The 22,146-nt window shown below is 34.8% G+C and overlaps 1 protein-coding gene and 1 pseudogene across 3 annotated transcripts in view; both read right to left on the bottom strand.

Moving 5' to 3' along the window:
• EIF2AK3 (eukaryotic translation initiation factor 2 alpha kinase 3) overlaps positions 1–22,146 on the bottom strand; it is a 70,516-nt gene that overhangs the window by 13,281 nt on the left and 35,089 nt on the right. For all 3 annotated transcript variants that reach the window (XM_039852775.1, XM_039852777.1, XM_039852778.1), the window contains exons 6-14: positions 21,936–22,098; positions 20,787–20,927; positions 20,040–20,162; positions 18,432–18,661; positions 17,966–18,078; positions 14,892–15,014; positions 12,367–12,516; positions 5,783–6,563; positions 2,044–2,211 (exon numbers count right to left, since the gene is read on the bottom strand). In XM_039852775.1, coding sequence (XP_039708709.1) covers positions 2,044–2,211; positions 5,783–6,563; positions 12,367–12,516; positions 14,892–15,014; positions 17,966–18,078; positions 18,432–18,661; positions 20,040–20,162; positions 20,787–20,927; positions 21,936–22,098 — 1,992 coding nt within the window. The remainder of the gene's footprint in view (positions 1–2,043; positions 2,212–5,782; positions 6,564–12,366; positions 12,517–14,891; positions 15,015–17,965; positions 18,079–18,431; positions 18,662–20,039; positions 20,163–20,786; positions 20,928–21,935; positions 22,099–22,146) is intronic.
• Positions 848–966, bottom strand: LOC120594711 (uncharacterized; annotated as a pseudogene).

Below are 22,146 nucleotides of genomic sequence, written 5' to 3'. Positions count from 1 at the left end.
GAACCTTAGTATAAATCAAGGCAGTGTCACCAAACTGTATTAACAGTAACTATATTCTTCAATGCCGCACACTCAAAGTTAAGAAACAAAACAACAAAAAAGACAATTTCACTTAAAATGTCTTTGCTGAAGCAGTAAAAATCATTAATTTTATCACATCTTGATCCGTAGGTACACATCTTTATAATATGCTGTGTGACAAAATGAGAAGTAAGTATTCATAAAGCATTTCTGCTCCACACCAAAGTACTATGGTTCTCTCAAGGGAAGCACTTGTGCACTTGTTGGAGTTACAATATGAGCCAGTATTCTTTTCGCAAAATACCATTTGGACTTGAAAGAACAATTAGTAGACAAATTATGGTTACTCTGACTTGGATACTTGACATGTATTTTCTTAAAGATAAACAAAATGAAAATGGCACTTCAAGGAATCTGACAGAATTTGTTGCTAATGATAAAAGTTGAGCTTTGACATGAAAATCAGAATTTTGGAAAATTCGTATTCACCACTGGGAACCTGACAGTTTCTTCATCCTTGAAGCTTTTTCTGGTGAGACTGGTGGTGATATTAATCAAAGTGATTTTTTAAATACTGTCAAATACATTGTGACTTTTGGAGAAGTTACATAACTTAGGGAATCAACAGTTTCCAAATTACCGATGCACAATATTACAAAAGCACGCATGGGTAAAAGATCCATTGAAAATGAACTAAGAATGTTAAAGTAATAGAGTACAAAACATTTGATGATATGGCTTTAGATTCCACAGGTTAAATGACTTTTTTTTTTTTTGGTAAAGATTTTATTTTTTAATTTTTATTTATTTTTATTTATTTTTTATATGCCTACAGCACCTGGTATTCCAAGGTGGTCTCCCATCCAAGTACTAACCAGGCCTGACCCTGCTTAGCTTCCGAGATCAGACGAGATCGGGCACATTCAGGGTGGCAAGGCCGTAGAGGGCAAATGATTTTTAAGAAACTATAGCTTATTGAATTTTGATGCACTATCAAAGAATACTCACAATGACCTGAAAATGCTATTAAAATATATCTCCCTTTCCAACTACATATATGTGTGAGATCGGATTTTCATTTACTTCAGTTAAAATAACACAATGCAACAAACTGAATGAAAAAGCAAGTATGAGAATCTAGCTCTTATTTTAAGTTAGATATTAAAGAGGTTTGTAAAAATGTAAATAAATGCCACTCTTTTCACTATTTGCTTGTTTGAGAAATATTTATTTACCATAAAAATATCTTTAGGAAGAGACTGGTTTAATATTGTTATTTTTAATTGAATAAAATTGTATACATTTCTGTTTTAATCTCTAATACGGCAAATATTTATAGATAAGAAAACCTCTTGGGTTCTCAATCACATTTACAAGTATAAATAGGTCCTGAGACCAAAGAGTTTGAGAACTGCTGATTTAAGTATATGTAAGCTTATGAATATCATCAGCGTGGTGGTGGCTGGGCATGCTACTCTGAAGCTCCCAGGATGCCCTGCTCCCACCACTCTTCCAGTCTCTGCCCTGTTCCTTTGCTGAGTAAGCATCCCACAAGACAAGATATCCGAGTCTACCTACCTCTACTTCCTGCCATGAGATATTTTGGAAGTTCCCTGTGAATTTCTGTAGGGGGCAGCTCAGTACAGCACCTCTTGCTCTAGCTGGCTCTGAAAACAGTTCCCACACAGTTTACACAAGGCAAACTTGAGTTAAGTTTGGAAGGGGAGTGTTCAAAGTCTCTTTATAAATTTCTGGTTGCTGTCAAGTTCTGGTTCAGAGGGTGAGCATGTTTTATGTATTGTGAGTGTTTTTTTTTTAAAATCCATTCCCAATTCAGGTTGTAGAAACTGTATCCTGGCTGTGTTGCTTGGGGAATACTATTACCAGTTTTCATACTTTTCAGATTTTATTTTACTGAGTATTTTAAGCAGAACATGGATGGAGATTTATGAGGTTCATCTAGCTTGCTGCCAATCTAACTGAAAATCTATTTTTAATTCAGAAGGAAAACAAAAGACTCACCTGTTCTGGGCTCATATACAGTTTGGTGCCCACTTGTCCTGTGTGTCTGGCATATGCTGGCATTGGAGTCAGAACCGTTTGCTCTTCTTCATCCTGGTCCATTGCAGTTACTAATCCAAAGTCTCCAACCTTGACCACATCATCCATTGTAAAGAATATGTTGGAAGGCTGGAGAAATAAACAAAAAGCACAATAGGTGTGCATAGAGAAGAAGAAAAAGTGAAGAGAATTTATTTAAATGACTATAGAAAACAAATACAAGAAATTAGATATTCTCAAGCATGTTTCTCTTTCAAATGGGCTAGTATGAAAATAAAAATAATCCTTCCATGTTAGTCAAGTACTGTGAATAAAGAAAAGGGAAGGGTCGCAGAGGAGTTAGCATTTACATTTAGCCATTTGGTTAATGAGGTAGCAAATAGGATCTATTTAAACCCTTAGAGATTGACATTCCCTAGGGCATTCTATGTACTGCTCAATCTTATTATTCTATATATTCTCCCTCTGGTCAGCTTCTCTACATTTATAACTTAAGTCATGATGATAATAATAGTAACAATAGCAAATGCATATATAGCAGCACTTGCAATATGCCTGGAGCCTAAGCTGTTTACTACTAATAACTTATGTAATACTCACAACCCTATTAGTTCCATTAGTTCTCTATTTTATTTTAAAGATGTGAAAACTGAGGCCCAGAAAAGTTAAGTGATAGCCCAAGGTTACCCAGGTAGTAAGTGGTGGAGCAAGGATTCAAACTGAGGCAATCTGGCCTCATGAGCAAAGGACTTCTGCTTCACTAACACGGGTTCAGCATTCAGTACAATTCATGCCCTCTAGTAGCTAATCACTACTATTTGATGAATGAATGAAACAGACTGATATTCAGGTTTGCGTCTGAGAAGGGAAAGTAGGCTATCAACGAGAATATGAGCTCTTAACTATAACCTTGTGCTGCCTCCTCTAAAACCCATATGCTCGCATATGTTCTAAGACCACTGTCCCTCTCGAGTTCTAAACTCTCATATGCAACTGTTTATAAGATATAGCTAACCAAATTTCTCATGGGCTCCTCAAAGTCCCCTACATAAAATATATCATCTTTCTCTCACCCCTACTCTATCACCTATTCTAATCCCGGCTAACATGACCACCATTCATAGCCCTTGAAATAAGGAAAACGCCATTTAGCTCATGAAATTAAATTTTGCCAAGTTTCAAATACTGCCAAATAACATTTTATTCTCAAACTCCAAAATATCATTATACAATTTTGACTTTGAAGCAATGAAGTTAAGGCACATAAACAAAGTCTATAATATTAACCTCTTGCTCTCTTACAAATCATCTTATATGAGAGACTATAATAGACTAATGCTGTCTTAAATTTCATTGTTCCTCTGCTCTTCCATCATCTGGTGTTATTTACCAAACACTGTAATAGGCTTTTATTTAATTAATTTATTTTTTATTTTTAGGCTCACCAACCCTCTATACCCCTGTAGTTCTAACAAGAAGTATCCTGACTTGACTCTGGGAACTCTCTTATTCCCAACACGTGCAGCAACTCCATGGTTCCTATGGAACTTATCCATAAACCAATCAGCATAATCCCATCTCCTGGTCAGGGCATGGTTTAGGGATGGGTATGTGTCCTTGCCTTATCAATTAGAAGGAAACCCAGGACTTCTGATCAACAGTAGGGGAAGAGATACTTTCCCCCTCACCTCCTACCCCATCACTCCGCAAGACTTAAAACACGTAGCCCTGAGACTCACTAGCAGCTGCCCTGAGACTGTGAAGAAAGATCTTGCCTGAAAATGGAAACAAGAAATGGGGCAAGAGGTGCGCAAACCACATTCTGGCCACATCACTTGACCCTAGATAAAGTTCTATTTGAATTGTGGATGATTTAGTTACACAGGCCAATAAATTTCCTTTTTGATTAAGTTATTACAAATGCTTTTGGTTGCAAACAAGAGGATATTCAAAACAAAATGGAATGTATCAGCCATTGTGCTAAGGATATAACAGGTGAACAAACAGACACGGCTCCTGCCCCTGTGGAAACCAGGGGATAAATAATATGGTTGCGCTGAGAATTACGAAAAAGAAATAACCAGGTTCTATGAGGATACCGTGTATTCAAGGAACTATGAAAAACCCAGTGTGGCTTGAGTGAAGAGAAGAAAAGATTAAAAGCAAGTCTGGAGAATCAGGGGGCAGAGAGTACTGATAAAAAAAATGTGACCACATACAAAAGGAGAAGAGGGCCCAGGAGGTTTAACATTGAGCTCAAAGACTTGGGTCAGAATGAACAGAATGCATAACCCTTACACCTAGGAATAAAAATCTTTGGGGAATTTTTTCTGGTTCACTAATCTTTAAAGAGAATTTATCTTTAGAAAAGCTTTTGATTTCTAGAGAAAAATAAAAAATTAGTTTTCTTCTTGAAATTATTTTGGTTCATAGAGAAATACAAGAAAAACCTTTAGATGGCATTGTAGCATTAAACAAATGTTCATCAATATCTCATTAATATTATAAAATCAGTAGAACATTCAAAATTAGTAAAAAACATAATTATATGCTTTTCAATTTGGCATTTTGTGTGTAAAGTGTTAAGTACAAGAAGAATGTATACATCAACTAATTGGTTTCTACCACATGAGAAATGTTTACCATATTCTAATCGCCACCAGTCTCTCAAGTGAGGGGTATCTGGCCTCCTGGAAAGTGTATTCCCCTTCCAACTAAAATAAATCATCTCTGAACTTCTCATTCAGTGTAGAATAATTCTTGGCAATCAGTTTGGGCTCACATCAAAATCACTGAAGCACGATGATTATATATATTTCAACAACAATTACTTTGGAAAATAGGAATTATTTCTAATTCTTATCCTTGTTATTCCAAACTCTTAAAATATATTCAAGGATTAAAAACTCTACTGCTGATTTTAGAAGAAAATAACTCATCCAAATAGCTACTTTGATACCCTGAAACAAGTTTGTGGTTATATAAAACCAAACTGAAAATACTTAAAATGAGTCAAAATCTATAAAAAATTTAAGCTACTTCCATTAGAAAAATAATTATATATTCACTACACATCTACATTTGCCATTATGATTGCTATGAGCATACAGAATATGGCAGAAATTGATTAAAGTTCTATACACTTATTTCAGGAACACGTACTGAGGAAATACTGCATATATTTAGCATATTGCATCGCTACAATAGTCAATATCGTATACACTGAAAATAGAATCAAAGGTTTTAGAGCTGCAAACAATCACCTGGCTAACCACTTGCCACCTTTTATCATCCAGCGTCTCACCTCCTTTCCCAAAGCCAAAATGGTTCAGGAATAGTTGCAAAAAGTGTGGCAATTTCACTGTGCTACTTCAGGGCCCTACAGGAACCTGGGTCAGGCTAACTCAAAGCCATAAGAAAACTGTAAAATCTGCTCATGATGGATTTTACATAAGTCTTTTTCTTCTTCAGGAGACAGAATACTTTTTACTGCAGAAGGGACATAAATCCATTACAGAGGAAAACTCACAATTGGTCTGAGGTTTTTAAGATGTGAGATTTCTCATTTTTGCAGCAGTCCCCTTCAGGCTACTTTCCCAGACCTCTGTTCCCAATACCTTCACTCTCCTCTGACAAATACTGCAAGCGTTGCACAAAACATCATATTGAAACCCTTGGGTGATGTTTCATAAATACAGACCTTGAGGTCTCTGTGCATGAGCCCTTTACTGTGCAGAAATTCTACTGCCTCCACGATCTGCAGGAAGATGTGCAGACACACGCTCCTCTCTCTCTCCTCTATGGTGCATCTACTGTTCATCCAGTCTTTGAGGTTTTCTTTTCTGCACAGCTGCATTTGAATGTAAAGATACACCTTTGGTGAACTGGGCTGGAGTTTTTCCGCAGTGTTTTTAGTGAGATCTAGACTTAAAGTGGTTGGTCTTGGAAGAGAAATAGATAAAGTAGGTTCTGAAGAAGATTTGCTACTGGAATGCTTGGTAGCAGTTAGTTTATTAGCATAATAGTTGCCTATGTACAGTTGGTTGGTTTTGAGCTCTTCTTTACTGGACGCGTTATCACAGCCTGAATCTTCAAATACTATAGAAGAGGAGGTTCTCTCCCTTGATCTTACATAAGGAGAAGCTTCAGAAGGACAAAGTTTAAAGGAGCGCGCCTCCTCATTGCCATCCATAGTGCTATCTCTCACATCACAGCACGTGAGGCAACTGTCCTGGAGGTTATCCACTGCATCCACTGACACACTGATGTCTCCATGGTCCGTTCCTGAAAATTCCAGTGGAGAAAACTGACTCTCAGATGAACTTGTCTGGCCACAGGAAATCCCTACTGAAAAAGATCTGCTTCTTTGTGGTGAAGGAGCTATGATTTCAATATGTTCCTTTGTAGAGAAAGGATCCATTCTGCGTATTTTAACTGATGGTGCATCTATTGGACTTGGAGAGCTGAGTGGCCAGTCTGTGCTACAAGTGGGAGAGGAAAGTGAATACATGTTGATTAAATTATGTAAACCACGCCCTTTGTTGTAAAAGCTTCAACTATAATAAAGCCAGTTACCAAAAGACAAACAACATACGGATTAAATAGAAACATGCTATATGAGACAAAGAATATCACATTCCATCCATTCTTTCTAAAAAACTTAACTTTAAATGTTAATCTTATACTTGGAACCATTATCTGGGACTGTCATGTCAGGGTAGCCAAGGCTTTCACACAAAATACAAAGCACTGAAGGACAGGACCCCTTGGTAGCTGTGACTCTGAAGCCCCAACCAAATCAGGGCAGAAGCTCACAGGGCCTGGAGACAACAGGCCACTTCACTTGACCTTCCATAGTCTGGCTATTAGTTGAGTCTATAACAAGGGTCACTGTAACAAGGGCTGTGTTTGGTACTTTTAGGCAGAAATTTTACCCCAGCTGTTTGGCAAATACTCAATTTGCAACCTGCTTCCTTTTTGTTCTCATTCAGTAGTTTTTAAAAGGGCTTTACCTCCTTATCACAGCATATCTAATTTGGGGATTATCCTCAGGCTGCATAAGATGTTTATAAATTTTTAACTGCAAGTAGTTAAAAACTACTTTAAAAAGGAGTTGTAACTTTTTAACTACTAAGAAACTGAATAAAAAATTTAAAGTATGTAGACAAAAGTAGATATTTTCTTATTGAGAAAAGCCACTATAAATCCCTCAGTGAATTATACAATTCATAGAGCCTTATCTATTAATAATTTTAAAAACTCATGTTCTAGATCAGTGATGTCAGCAGTGATAGCAGTGTGAAAGAGAACATCCAGTTCTCTCCCTTTGAAGTTACAATAAGTTGGATAATTATAATTCAATGAAAGATTCCCTGCTCAACTCCCAAATATGTCTGAGAGATCCTCGCATTGAGACATCTGAAGGTGGTGGGTGATTCCAGCAAACAGGGGAGACAGGCTGGGAAGAAACAGAGATAGTAGCTGCAGACCCAATCCAGTGCTCGGTGAGGCCCCAGTGGACACGACAGCAATGAAGGGTCAGGGTGCAACCCCCACTGGGCAAATTGGAGGGGCAGAGACAGCAATTGAGCCTGGGTGACCGGCACATATTAAAGCTGATCCCAGGGTCGAGGCAGAGGAGCGATGCAAAGGGTGGCAGCATTACACAATCCAGCAGCACCAAAGGATTCCGCAGATGTAGAAACCTGCCTGCCCCATCCTCTCTTGGCCTGTCTAGCGGTAAAATCCTCAGTCGGCAGACTACACAAGGGCAGGAAAATCTTTCCCGCCTAAGTGGTCTCTATTCATTCATTGCCACTAAACCCAGTAGAAAAAACAGAGCCACAGATGCTGGAACTCCCCTCCCCTCCACACACTAACCCCTCCCCCAGCCATCCAGCAAACTCTGGTAGAAGCAGTTGGGTCAACCCAGGCTGCCAGCAGCTTCTGGCTACAGGAAGGCTACGTTGGGAACACACAGGGCAGGAGGCCTATAGCACACCACATTCTACCATGGAGGTGATACCCTGAGACCGAGGCTACAGGCTGGTAAAGGCGATGCTCATTGCCTCATGAAATATGAGGGTGTTTTCCACTGCAGAGGTGACATCACCCCACAGTCCCAGAAGCCCCATTGGTACAGGTAAGAGAAAATAAAAACTAGTGCTTTAGCACCACCTACTGGAAAACAAAATAAAGATCTCTACTTATCAACCTGCTAAATAGTGAAGTCAAATATTTTAAACAATCATATTTCATTTCCACAAATGCGCAGGCAAAGAAATAATCCATCAAGCAATCAATAACCAAGGTACAAGGAAATTCAGGAAGACAATAAAAATTCTCTAGAAAACAAACTTAAAGACATAAAAGACTATGATTTAAATAACAGAGAATTCAAGATTGTAGTCCTGAAAAAACTCAACATGATACAAGAAAATTCAGAAAATTAATTCAAAGAGCTCAGAAATAAAATCAAAAAACAAAAGGAGTACTTCACCAAAGAGACTGAGAACTATAAAAAATGAACCAAACAGAAATTCTTGAGCTGAGGAACTCAATAAATGAGATGAAAAATGAACAAGCAAGCTTAGAAAATAGAGGAGATCAGAAGGTAGCAAGAATTATTGATATTGAAGACAGAAATCTAGAAATGATTCAAGTAGAAGAAGAGAGAATTGAGTTAAAAAATAAAAAAAAGAAAAAGAAAGACCTCTACTAGAACTATCTGATTCCATTAGAAAGAACAATATAAGAAAAATGGGTATACCAGCAGAACAGAAGAAGGGAACAGACAGCCTATTCAGACAAATAATTAACAAAAACTTCCCAAACCTATGGAAAGAACTGGATCCTCGAATCCAAGAAGCTAACAGAACACCTAATTATCTCCATCCAAAAAGGCCTTCTCCAAGGCACATTATATTACAGCTGTCAAAAATTAATGACAAAGAATTCTCAAGGCAGACAAAGAAAAGAAGATGGTAATCTATTAAGGAACCCCACTAGATTATCATTGGATTTTTCAGCAGGAACCCTACAAGCTAGGAGAGAGTGAAATCAAATATTCAAATTATTGAAAGCAAGAAATCACCAGACAAGAATGAGATATCCAGCAAAGTTATTCTTTAGATATGAAGGAGAAATAAAGGCTTTTCCAGATTTACAGAAGCTGAGAGAATTCACTATAAAACATGCATTACAAAAAATGCTGAAAGGTACTCTTCTACCTGAAACAAAAAGACAAAAGAATAGAAAACTGAATAAGATGACTAACTGGCAGACATAAGCAGGAAATTACAACTCTGGTTTAGAATAGGGTATTAAACATTTAAATATAACAAAGATTAAAGGAGGTAAAAGCATTTAAAAAACAGAAAAAAATAGCTACTGCAATTTGTAAATGAATGCACAGCACAAAAAAAGATAATCTGTGACAACAAAAGCAAAAGCAGAATGGGGAAAGAATTTGCACAGGTGAATGAAAATAAGATGAATTTAGAAGAAAATGGACTATTATACATATGAAACTTTTTTGCATAAACCTAATGGTAACTACAAATAAAAACCTAGAACTGAGGCACATAACATAAAAAAAAGAGAAAATAGAGGACAAAATCACAGAATATCACCAAACTAAAATAACAGACAGAAACAGAAGGGAAAAGAAACAATAGAGACACAGAACTACTAAAAACAAAAGATAAAATGGCTACAGAAAATCCTCATATTATCAATAATCGCCCTAAATGTAAATCAACTGAACCCATCAGTTAAAAGGCAGAGTAGTAGGATGAATTAAAAAACAAAAGCCAACTACATGCTGCCTTTAGGAGACAAATCTCAGCTGCAAAGACAAACAGAAACTCAAAGCGAAGGGGTGGAATATAATACTACAAGCAAATGGCATCTAGAGAAAAGTGAGTGTAGTTGTACTTACATTAGACAAAATAGATTTCAAGATAAAAAGGTAACAAGAGATAAAGATGAACATTTTATAATGACAAAGGGGACATTATATCAAGAAGAGATAATACTTATTAATATTAATATGCTCCTAACCTGGGAGCACCAAAATATGTAAAGCAACTACTAACAGAATGAAAGGGAGAAAGTGACAAAAATACAATTATAGTAGGGGCCTAAGTACTCCATTGACAGCAATGGATAGATAATCCAAACAGAAAATCAATAAGAAAATGACACATTGAAATAAATGGACATAACTGATTTTTACAAAACTTTTCATCCCAGAACACCAGAATATACATTCTTTTCTAGTACACATGGAATAATCTCAAGAATAGACAATATGTTGAGGCACAAAACTAGTCTCAACAAATTTAAGAAGATTGAAATCATACGAAGCGTATTCTCCAATGACAGTGTTTTGAGACTGGAAATCAACTGCAATAAGAAAGCTGGAAAAACCACAAACATGTGGAGATTAAACAATATACTACTAAAGAACAACTGAGTCAAAACAGAAATAAAAGAGATCAAAAGATACATAGAAACAAATAAGAATAATAATACAATGTATCAAAACTTTTGGGGTGCAGCAAAAGCAGTCACAAGAGGGAAGTTTATAGCATTACATGCCTACCCCAAGAAACAAACAAAAAAATCTCAAATAAACATTTCATCTTAAAGAACTAGAAAAAGAACAAACGAAGCCAAAAGTCAGTAGAAGGAAGGAAATAAAAATTAGAGCAGAATTAAATGAAATACAGAACAAAAGGACAATAAAAAAATTAATGCAACAAAGAACTTATTCTTTGAAAAGATTAATAAAATTGACAAACTTCTGGCTAGACTAAGAAAAAAACAGAAAAGATTAAAATAAAATCAGAAATAAAAGAGAAGTTATAATGGACACCACAAAAATACAAAGGACTACACAAGAATACTATGGAAGGCTATATGCCACCAAATGTGGTAATGCAGAAGAAATGGACGAGTTCTTGGAAATATATAACCTTCCTAGACTGAATCATGAAGAACAGGAAATCTAAATAGATTGATCAACAGTAAGGAAACTGAAATAGTTATCAAAAACCTCCCCAAAAGTACAAGTCCAGGAATAGATGGCTTCACTAGTGAATTCTACTAAACATTCAAAGATTTAATACCTATCCTTCTCAAACTCTTCCAAAAAATTTAAGAAGAGTTGATACTTCCTATCTCACTTTATGAGGCAAACATTACCCAGATACCAAAAACGTGGCAAGGATAACACACACAAAAAAGAAAATTACGGATCAATGTCTCTGAAGAATAAAAATGCAAAAATCCTAAACAAAATACTAGCAAATCAAATATAACAGTACATTAAAAAGATAATACATCACAATCAGTGGGCTTCATTTCAAGGATGCAAAGATGGTTCAAATTGATCAACATGATACAACACATTAACAAAATAAAGGATAAAAATCATATGAATAGATGCAAAAAAAGCATTTGAGAATATATAAGATCTATTTATGATTAAAACACTCAATATGTATATAGAAGGAAAGAAATGCTACTATATGACCCAGCAATACCTCTCTTCAGTATCTACCCAAAAACCTTAACATATATTTGTAGAGATATATGTACCCCTATCTTCATTGCAGCTTTATACACGGTAGCCAAGTCCTTCAATGAACGACTAGATAAAGAAGTGGTACATACATACAATAGACTACTCTGCCATAAGAAAAGATGAAACACTGCCATTTGCGACAGCATGGATGGATCTTGACAGTATCAAGCTAAGCAAAATAAGTTAGATGGAAAAAGAACCATATGATTTCACTCATGCATGAAATATAAAATAGAAAACAACAAACAAACAAAACAAACAAACATTAAAGACCAGACAACAGAAGGGTGGTTACCAGAGGGAAGGGGAGAGTTGGGAGGATGAAGAAGGTCAAGGGGTGAAATGTATGGTAACAGAGTGATACTAGGCTTTGGGTGGTGAGCACACAATGCAATATACAGATGATGTATTATAGAATCACACACTTGAAACTTATATGTTATTAACCAATAAATTTAATTTAAAAATTCATGTACCATACAAAAAAGAAAAAATCATTTTTAAATAGTAAATGAACTTTTCATTTAACAAGTGACTAGAGAACATTCCAAAATATGATGAGAACAGTAAGCTGATATTATTTTTCTTTAAAAAACATCACCTCTAAAACTATACAAATGATATTTTGTTCACATAAGCAAAAAACTAACCTGAAAGAAAACACTAGTTTTTAAGTCTATGTCTAACAATGTTACCTTTCATCTTTCAGCCAGATTTCATCCATTTTTTCTTGCCACTTCTCTGGTGGTGCTTCCAACCAAGCATTGAAGTATCTAACAATTCCTGGGTGTTCAAGCTTAGCTAAGGCTTTAACTTCTCGCATTACCTTTTCCCGAGCCGATTCCCTGAAATAGAGAGAAAAAGGAAAACACTGAGGTTGCTCTGGTCTAAAGAAGTAATCATAACCAATAGTGAAAATTAAATAAAATTCTCCCTTGAATCTAAAATGAGAAACAAATGAATTAGCCTAGTGGCATAGTTCTAAAAAGCCATAATTCTAAAAAGTACATGTTATTTTAGTTTTTTTTTCCTTCTATAGTAAGTGCTACAAGCACATCTACCTCTTCATTCAAATAGAGCTTTCTTGGATGAGTAGAAATGAATGACTACAGACCCTTAAAGATTATTGCTTAGTGTTTGTAAATGAATAGAAGGATGAACAGGTCTAAGTAAAGCATCCAGAAAAAGAGAGCTCAGCATCACCGCTCAGGAGAATGGAGAACAATCACCCAACAGAGGACAAATTATATTCTAAAATGCTTGTTCTAGCACGTTTGTTTATTTAAAGAAAGCCTCAACTACTGAATATCATAAGCAATGAAGTTTAACTAGAAAAGCATCTGGATTTGATCTTTTGCTTGACAGCTTCTCTGATGAATCTATTTTCACATTTCTAGGGATCCCGCTATCACCTGAAACACCATAATGAGTACAATTATATCCTCTTCTCTCTCCAGGAGATGGTCACCTACTCTCACATTTCCTCCTGTGCTTTGTTGTTGTTAATGTGCCCACCGTCTGAGAATCCCGGTACATCTGTGAATTTGTCAACTTCTAGGTCCTTACAGCTCTAGAAGTAACAGCTCCTCCTTTTCAATTCTTTACACTCACTCCTTTCTCATCCGTCCCCACTGCCACTGCACTAATGTTCTGTATTTTAAGACTCAATTTTTGCAAAAAATAAAAAAATTATATATATCTCCTAACAGTCTTGTCACTTACCCTTTCCAGAGCCACCTCCACTTTGATCAAGTCATTCTTCTGTGCAAAGACACAGCTGCCACCAAATAAAATCTAAACTCCTTTGCTTTACATTTAAGGTGCTGCAACCCATCTTTTCCATCTTCTCTTCCATATTCCCCCATTCTTACCCTTTGCCCTACCCATGCCAGAACACCCATTATTCCATTATTCTCCTTATCACCTTTGGGTATTTGCCTAGAGCCTTCGCTCAGGCCATCACATGTACTTGGCCACCCCTCCCCTACACATCTGTCTACTCTTGAGCACTTGGCATAGACATTATGACCTCCACAAAGCTTGCCTTCCTTGACTGCCTTTTGGCTACATCTGTGATTTCTACATGAGAAGGTACTTATTTAGCAAAGCCATGAATCACACTCTTCCTTGCATTGTAGTTATTTGAGTATGTATACAAAAGCCTCAAATAGTTATAGGTTCTTGAGCACAGAAGCTTTTCTTAAATTTTATATCCTGTGTAGTGCCTTGTATGAATATTTAAACTATTCAAAAATTTGAATATTTAAACTATTCAAAAATTTTATACCAAAGAACCAGTTCCATAATACTCAAACTATCTCATTTCTGTGTCTCTATCTGTTGGACAGAACATTTAACTACCAATTAGAAGGGCAGCCCAGCAATTAGTGCACATTTAATCAAGCATCCATAGAAGCTCTCTACAATATGTGGAAAGGAAGGTATTACTAAAACCTCATCATCTTAAGCACCACACTGTCTGAGCCCGAAATTTTAGTCCTAGGAATCTATCCCAAGGAAATGGATGTGATCAAGAATTTAAATAAAAGGTGAACCCTGAAAAGTTATTTTTAACTGTAACAAATTGGAAACACAAATGTAAGTATAAGACATGATTAAACATAATATTTCAAACATAATATTTCACATGTTTTAACTGGTCTATTATCCTGCCATAAATACCTCTAATGTATTTTAACATTTTAATAAAATACTCTTAATAACACAGAAATGCTGAGGATACAATGAAAGAAGCAAGAGATAAAACTGTACTATATTGATAACTGTGCTATTAATTAGGTATATTTATTATCAGAAAGAAAAATCAAAATGCTCTAAAATGTTAATAATGGTTATTACTGGATAGAGAAGATATAATTTTTGTTTTAATATGTTTCCTTATTTTCCACAATATAGATTGTTTTTAAATGGTGCTATGTATTAAAAGCTATAGTTATTAAAATTCACTATAGGAAAGTCCTGAGTTGTTAAGAATCAAAAACAAGGGTAGATTTTTAAACGTATATAAACAGCAATCAAAACAGATCACATCTATTAGACAACTGGTGACCTGGTAAGCACTTAAAACGTAAAATTCAGAAGGTCAGAAACTATGTTTTCTATGGTCTCTATGAAGTATAATAAGAAGGACATACTACATATGAGATTACATGACATAGTGCTAACTCTGAGTTTACCAGAAGTGCCATCCATTCATTACCTGTTGGGGAGATGGATTCTCTTGATGGCATAATTGCAGTCATCTACTTTGTTTCTAGCTTCAAAGACAACTCCAAACCCACCACGCCCCATGCACTGAATAGGTTCAAAATCTGTTAGATATCTAAAAAAAAAAAAAAAATCGTTTGCAATAGTTTTAAATTTTGTTGTATGGTAATAATCAGTTCAATCTTAGTTTATGATACACAAAAATGTATAAATTCAGTAAGTCTCATAAAACTTATTTTAATAAAGAGTGTAAATTCTAATAGCATTTTTTTTCTGTTTGTATAAATTGAGCAAACACATTCTAATTTTTTTCATAAGAAATTTATAAAATATATAAAAGCTTCTGTTTTATTGGGAATCACTTGTTAATCACTTGTTCTTAAAGCAACTGTCCTGTCCAATACTTTCTATCATCTATCAAAATATTCTGTCCTTAATTCTCTAATCTTTTACCTCCCATGGCATTCTGTATTCAATTCAAAAATGTGTTTTAATCTTCTGTCTGTGTCTGTAAGTTTTACAGACCAAATTTAATCAATCCTATTATATTTAAGTACTATTCAAGCCAGAAATTGTTCTAGGAACCAAAGCTAACTGAAATTGGCTGGGTTGCCTCACAAGTCAGTAAGCTCATCACCAAAGGTATCCAGACAGAAGCTAACTCACTGTCATTCACAGATGGACCTCCACATGGCAACATTAGTTCCCCCTTTAGTGCCTGACCTCACTGATCTGCACTGTATATTCCAGCCAACTTTCACCAGGCTTCTCACAACTTCAGGGCTTTTGCTTCTGCTATTTGCTCTACTGAGATGGCCTACTTCTTTGTACTTAATGAAACTATTCTTCCCTCACTGTGCTTATCTTGCCACCTCTGTAAGGCCTTCCTAGACCTCTGTCTTAATGTTCTCATAGCACTGTGCACAAAGTAGTTTGAACTATTCAACTTAATATTTTTCAGTTACTCTCCCCACTGCCACTGAATTGCAGAGGCCTTGAATGCAAGAATGCATTCTTATTTCTCTTTGTATTTTCAGTGTCTGGGTTTACCTGGCAAATAGAAGGTCTAACAAATATCCGTTGAATAATGCATGCATGAATGAATGTATGCTGTGGAAGTTATTCTTCCAGTCATAGGAGGGAAGAGCTAAATTGGATTATTTTTGATGTCTCTTATAAAGCTAAGTTTATTATTTTATGGTTTGTACACATATTAATTTAGTAGTTGCTCAGCTGGTTAAAGCACAGAGTTAAGGAAGAGAGGCAATAGATCCCAACCCTCCATGGACCAATTATCTTCACAGAGAATGAAGAGTAATAATCTGTATTCCTAAAAATAGTTAGACAAAATACTTCAGCACAAATCCATCTCCCCAGCTGTAAAAGCCTATGAAGTTTATGTCCTACTCTTGGAGGGCCAACTGAATTATCTTCCAATATTAAAGAAAGTATCCATATGAAAATGGATATATCTTCTGAAAAGAGAAACATCTTATTTTTGATTACAGACTTTTATAAATATAAGTATCACCTTGCCTAAGGTCCCAACTGATAAACGACAAAGTTAGAACTGAGACTTATGACTGAATCCAGAGCTTATGTTCTTAAAAACCCCTGGAATACAGCAGGCACTCAACGAACACTAGGTATTACTATAGAGCTCCAGTAGTTTAAAACAATCAGCTGTACTCTTAATAATGAATAGTTAGTCAAATCAAGTCATTCAACTTTAGAGTACATTATTCTAATTCTTTTCACAACAGCCTTACATTACCTCACTCCTCCTCCCATCTCTATCTACCTAACTCTTACTTACTCATGATTTAAGGTTCAATTAAAATGTGACCTCATTTATGATGCTCTCTTGAATCATCACAACTAGAGTTAGTTGCTTGGTTCATGGCTTTTTTCTTAAGGTATGTTTTACCCAGCATTATCTCCCCCCATAGACTTTAAACTCCTCCAGGACAGGCCCAGTCTTTTTATTTCTCCCAAAGCCTGGAATACTGTCCTGCACAGACCTGTTCAAAGTAAATGTTAAATAAAAAACCAATGCTTTCAGTAGTGGATTACCCATCAAGTGCTGCCAGGTCCCTTGTTCTCTCCCTCTCTCTCTCTCACACAGCCTTCTGATATTGCCGGTCACTGATGCATTAGTCATCTTTATTAGCAAGGGTCTTAAAACTCTTACCATTTGTTAGTCACCTAGTAAGTTCAGTTTTGGGAAACTAGCAGTTAAAACTGATTATAGTAACTGATTATAATAAATTCTCAATTTTTGGTAATACAGTATGAATGCAGCTTAGATAAATTAAGTCCACGGATAATCAAAGTATCACACATTTTAGCTGTAATTTTCAATCTTTTCTGTCATAAAACCATTACCCTAGATATTAAGCAGTAAGGTCCCATATCTTTTCCTTGTCCCCATATCACTAAAGTGATATTATAACAAAGGGAAAAGTAGTGATAATCTATGTAATACGAAAAATGAACCACATCATTTCCTGTACCACAAGCATCGAAACCTGTATGCGTGACAGATTGTTAACAGAGTCTCTAATTTTACTTTTGAATTATTTGACTTGCCTACTTTATAAACCATCTACTACTTCTGCTTTTAAAAATTATCTATTCTATTGGTATATTTACCCCCATTTTCCTGCTTCTTCCATTCTAGCCATGATTAAGATGAAATAAACTGGAGATTAAGTAACATATGGAGATTTATATCATAGTCTAATAACACAATAATTATTATTTGGTATTATTAATTGTAGCTGAGTAAATGGTACACCCTCAATAACTAAGTATCTGATAAAAACTTAATTTGGTGGCTGAAATTCTAAACTTCTGTAACACTCTTATTCTATCCATTTTAGGGTACATACCCTTTGAATTAGATTAAGTTAATTGAGGGTTAAATCTATGTTATATTTACCTAGATATTCACACATTAAAAAAAAGTTAAACAAGATCTAATTTTAGAGGCCATTTATTCTTTGATCCAAACAGTTGCCACCAGAGGCTATGGGACACATACATATTTAATGACAAGACTCTTACCGTGATATATATCCAGAATTTTTTATGTCATTCCAGCTACTGTCATTCGCTTCTCCACTTACAGAATCATATTTATTTTCAGTTTGACACTGAGTTTCAGATTCCTTTCTTTGCTGATAAGGTGGGGAAAAAGTCATTATCAATACAAAGCTGAATGGAAGTTAGCTAACAATCTTAGGCTATAAAATAACATTGAAAAATAAAATAATATTGAGAAATAAAAACATTGTAAGAACACAAAATATCACATTTCACTTGTGAAAGGCAAGGGTAACAATAGGGTGGGAACCAGATTGCAATGCAAGGTTGAGGAGTAAATGAAAAGTAAGAAAGTAGAAACGACATATGGGCAACAATGATTTTATGGTAAAACTTAAGTAAATGTATCCCTTGCCCCCCCCATCCCACTCCCACAATTAGCTTTCTAAATTCCCAACACTTTGAAACAAATTCTAAAATGTCTTACTCTGTGAGTATGTGGATGGAAAAGTCTGCGCACAATAAAGGTTGTTGTTATGATACAAAACAGAATAGTTCCAACTATTTCTTTCCACCAGTGTAAGAGGAGAACAGGATCTTTTTTGCGAGTATTCTTGTTGTAATTTGGGTTGTTGAGAAATCTGACTGTGATCTGTGTGTTCCGTATGCTCCGTTTGCTCCTTTCCCTCTGGTAGTATGGTAGATAATAACCATTATCTTCAAAAACAAACATTAAAAGATTGGTTTTTAAAAAAGATATACCAACATAGATCCATTTTTAATTATTAACAATTATCTATTTTCCTATGACTTATAACACTAATTCCTTTTGTTAAAGTTTCATTTTTTTCTTTAATATATTTTGGCAGCCTCATTTATCCAGCTTTTTTCTTTTTACTACACAAATATATTTTCCTTTATTCTATAAACATCATAAATTTTCTTTATACTAAATAATAAGACTAGAAAAAAATTTAAGAGCCACTTTATTCATTACCTCATTAATAATTTAATCCTTTAAATGCGAGAAAGAATTAGATAGAACACAAATTCCTTCAAGGATTTTAAATTTTATTTGCATATAGCATCAATCGAATACCAAATTTTACCAAGAATCATTCTTCACAAGCTGAAAGAAAAACACATCCATCACGGTCTTTGGTTCACTCCAGGCTGTCAAAATGAGTTTGTCCTAGAAAGCAGTCTGTCTTTTTTGTCCTTCACATTGCACCATGTGGGCCAATTACACAGTTCTCTCTTAGCTCTCTTACCCTGTATTTTGAGCGATATCAGATAAAGACGGCTGTTTCTAGTTCAGAGCCTTCTGTTTGTTTGTTTGTTTTTTAATTTTTTGTTTTTTGTTTGTTTTTTGTTTTTTATCAATTTAAATTCTACAGTAATTTCCCAGTTCTAGCAACTAGGGTAACTGATAAGGAATCTATGTTTTTTGTCTAATGCAGATGTGAGGACTTTTTTATACCTTTCAAAAGACTTTAATATCTATATATATCCCAACTTTAAACACACAGGAATGCATTTCATGCCAAAGTTCACCCATTCTTGACTTTTGCACCAATCTTCCTTGTCTGTGAACAAAACTGATCTCATTTTATAGTATTTTCACGTAGCTCTCTGGGGAACATCTGTTTTTTTCATTATACGGACTGATTTTATATAGACTAGATATATAATGGCTGATAAATAAGAACTAATAACAAGAACTAATGCTTATTAAACACTTACTTGCCAGGCATAGCACTAATTAAGATTGTATATATGCATTATCTCATTTAGACCTCACAACAACACAATATATAGATGTGAGAATTACTATCCTTGTTTTACAGATGAAGGAATCTCAATATAGTGAAGTTAGGTATGCTCTATCTAGTATGTGGCAAAGCAGGGATCTGAACCCTGGCAATCTGACTTTGGAGTTTGCACCCTTGGCCACTATTCACAATATTGCCTTGTACGATTATTTTCTACCTTCTGATTGACTACCTTTCATTTGAATTCTATTAATTAATTTCAAATTAATACATAAAAAAATAAAATAAAATAGCATTTTCAATCCTAACATAATCACACTTACCATATGGATACTGTAAGATTGAAAGTGCGCCATTACTATACTCTTCATGAGAAAACTTATCATTACTAAGACATTTGTCAAATTCATCAGACCCTACCAAGACAGGAGTTCTGGAAGGAGAATCTAAAAGAAAATGTAAAATTGTAACTGTTATAACTGTAATGAAAACGTGTGTACTTCATTCATTCAAAAAATAGATATTCAACCACACAGTTCAGTATAAGCATGTAAGCTGAACAAATGGTTCAAGGTTCTTTCCCTGGAAAAGCAGTCTTGTAGAGAAGATGAATCATTTAAACAAGTAGTTAAAATATGATGAGACACGTATTAAAAAAAACATACACAAGGTATGAAAAGATAACTGAAGGAAGTAGGTGGCCTAGTATTTGATTTTAATTCATCAAATGTTTCAAAGAATATGATGTGACAAGATAATTTTTCATAAATATTCTTGATATAAGTAGGTTAAGAGTTAAATTTAGGCATGGTTGCTAAATGGTTAACAGCTTTTCTAAGTTGTATAGAGGAATATTTTATTAACATTGAGTTCTAGAGAAGCAACTGCTGTTTAAATGAAATCATATTCTAATTTATAATTAAAATTCATTAACATCTGAAATACTTTTCTAGTTTATCAAAAACAAAGAGTATATAATAGTTATGATTTCTGTGATATTCATAACTAGAGCAAAGACAATCATGATTAGGCCTCTGTACACATTAATAAACTTTATACAATTCACTTACGAATTAAAGGTTTCCATTTGATTGTTGGCAAAGGAATAATTGAATTTTCTTTATTAACAGATTCCAAAGCCTTGGGATTTGTAGGAAACTTTTCTGAAATTCTGACTGATGACTGCAGATACAGCTGGCCTCTGTACATTCCTAAATCAACCAAAACATTGTCAATTATGTTCAGGATCAAGCACCAATGAGTTTTTCAAAAAGGTTCATTTTAATTTAATAAAATTAGATTAATTCCAGTTATTTTTCGTGGGTTACATAGCTCCTTTCAAAGAAGAATCATGCCTGAAGCACTCAAACTTGACCTGAAGGCTATTCAACAAAAATAAGAAAGGAAAGTTATATGGAGGTCCATACAAATTTCTCACTGAATAATAATCTTCACCAACTACTGGAAAACTCATTGACTAGGAAAATTCAAATAAAAGAAATCATCGTACTCTTCTGTGACTAACAACTTAGATGAAGTAACTTTCTCCTTATGGAAGACTAAACACCTATAATTCCAGAGATATTGCTAACAATCAAGTTAACTATTATCACAACACATGCGTGACATGTTAATATTTCAAATTCTTCATTTCAATGAGAATGAGGGGTGAGTAGCACATTGATAGAGTTTAAAGAATTCTGTGAGTATATGACCACAAAAACTAGTTCAAATAATTAGATTCAAAGTTTTTAAAAATTTATTATGTTAAAGGCCTTCAAATGCCCAGAAGTACACTAAAATTTTATTTTTATTTCTCAGATCAGTTGTATAGATGCATAGAAAAATAATAAATAATCTTTGAGGTGCAAACTGATATGATGCAAATACAAATACAAATGTAGAAAGTTTTAGACTCTGAGGATACACATGTTATTCGAAGTCATGCTATTATAATAGAAACACTTCTAAACCTTTCTAATATAGGTCTCAGAGAAAAAATATGCTATAGTAATTAAAAGTTTCATAATCAGAAAAATGGAAAATAAAATAGCAGGAATAGAAATCAAAGTATAAATCTTAAGGGCAACCTAAGCCAGAGAACGTATTGAGGAATTAAAACAACTAAAGGCACATCTGAAGTAGGAAGAAACAATGTAGGAATAAAATCTAGTTGTCAATATGTACTATCTACCACTAGATAAGAGACATCTCCTTACCCAAGTAAACACTGTTTTCTGTGGCTCCTCGGGCAGCTTCTACAATGTCTTCTTCATCTTCTAAAACTTCATTATTAGATGAATAACTTGTATCATCAAAAAGACTGATGGGAAAGACTCTGCCATCCTTAACCAACCAGGCAGATGCAATGGGAGTACAAAACTAAACAAAAGTGGAAAAGAAATTTTAAATAATTTCAAGTGGTACTTA

Source organism: Pteropus medius, unplaced genomic scaffold (genome assembly GCF_902729225.1).
Source record: "Pteropus medius unplaced genomic scaffold, Ma_sr-lr_union100, whole genome shotgun sequence".
NCBI lineage: Eukaryota > Metazoa > Chordata > Mammalia > Chiroptera > Pteropodidae > Pteropus > Pteropus medius.
The sequence above is the reverse complement of the archived record's forward strand: the minus strand, read 5'-3'. Positions and strand labels throughout refer to the sequence as shown.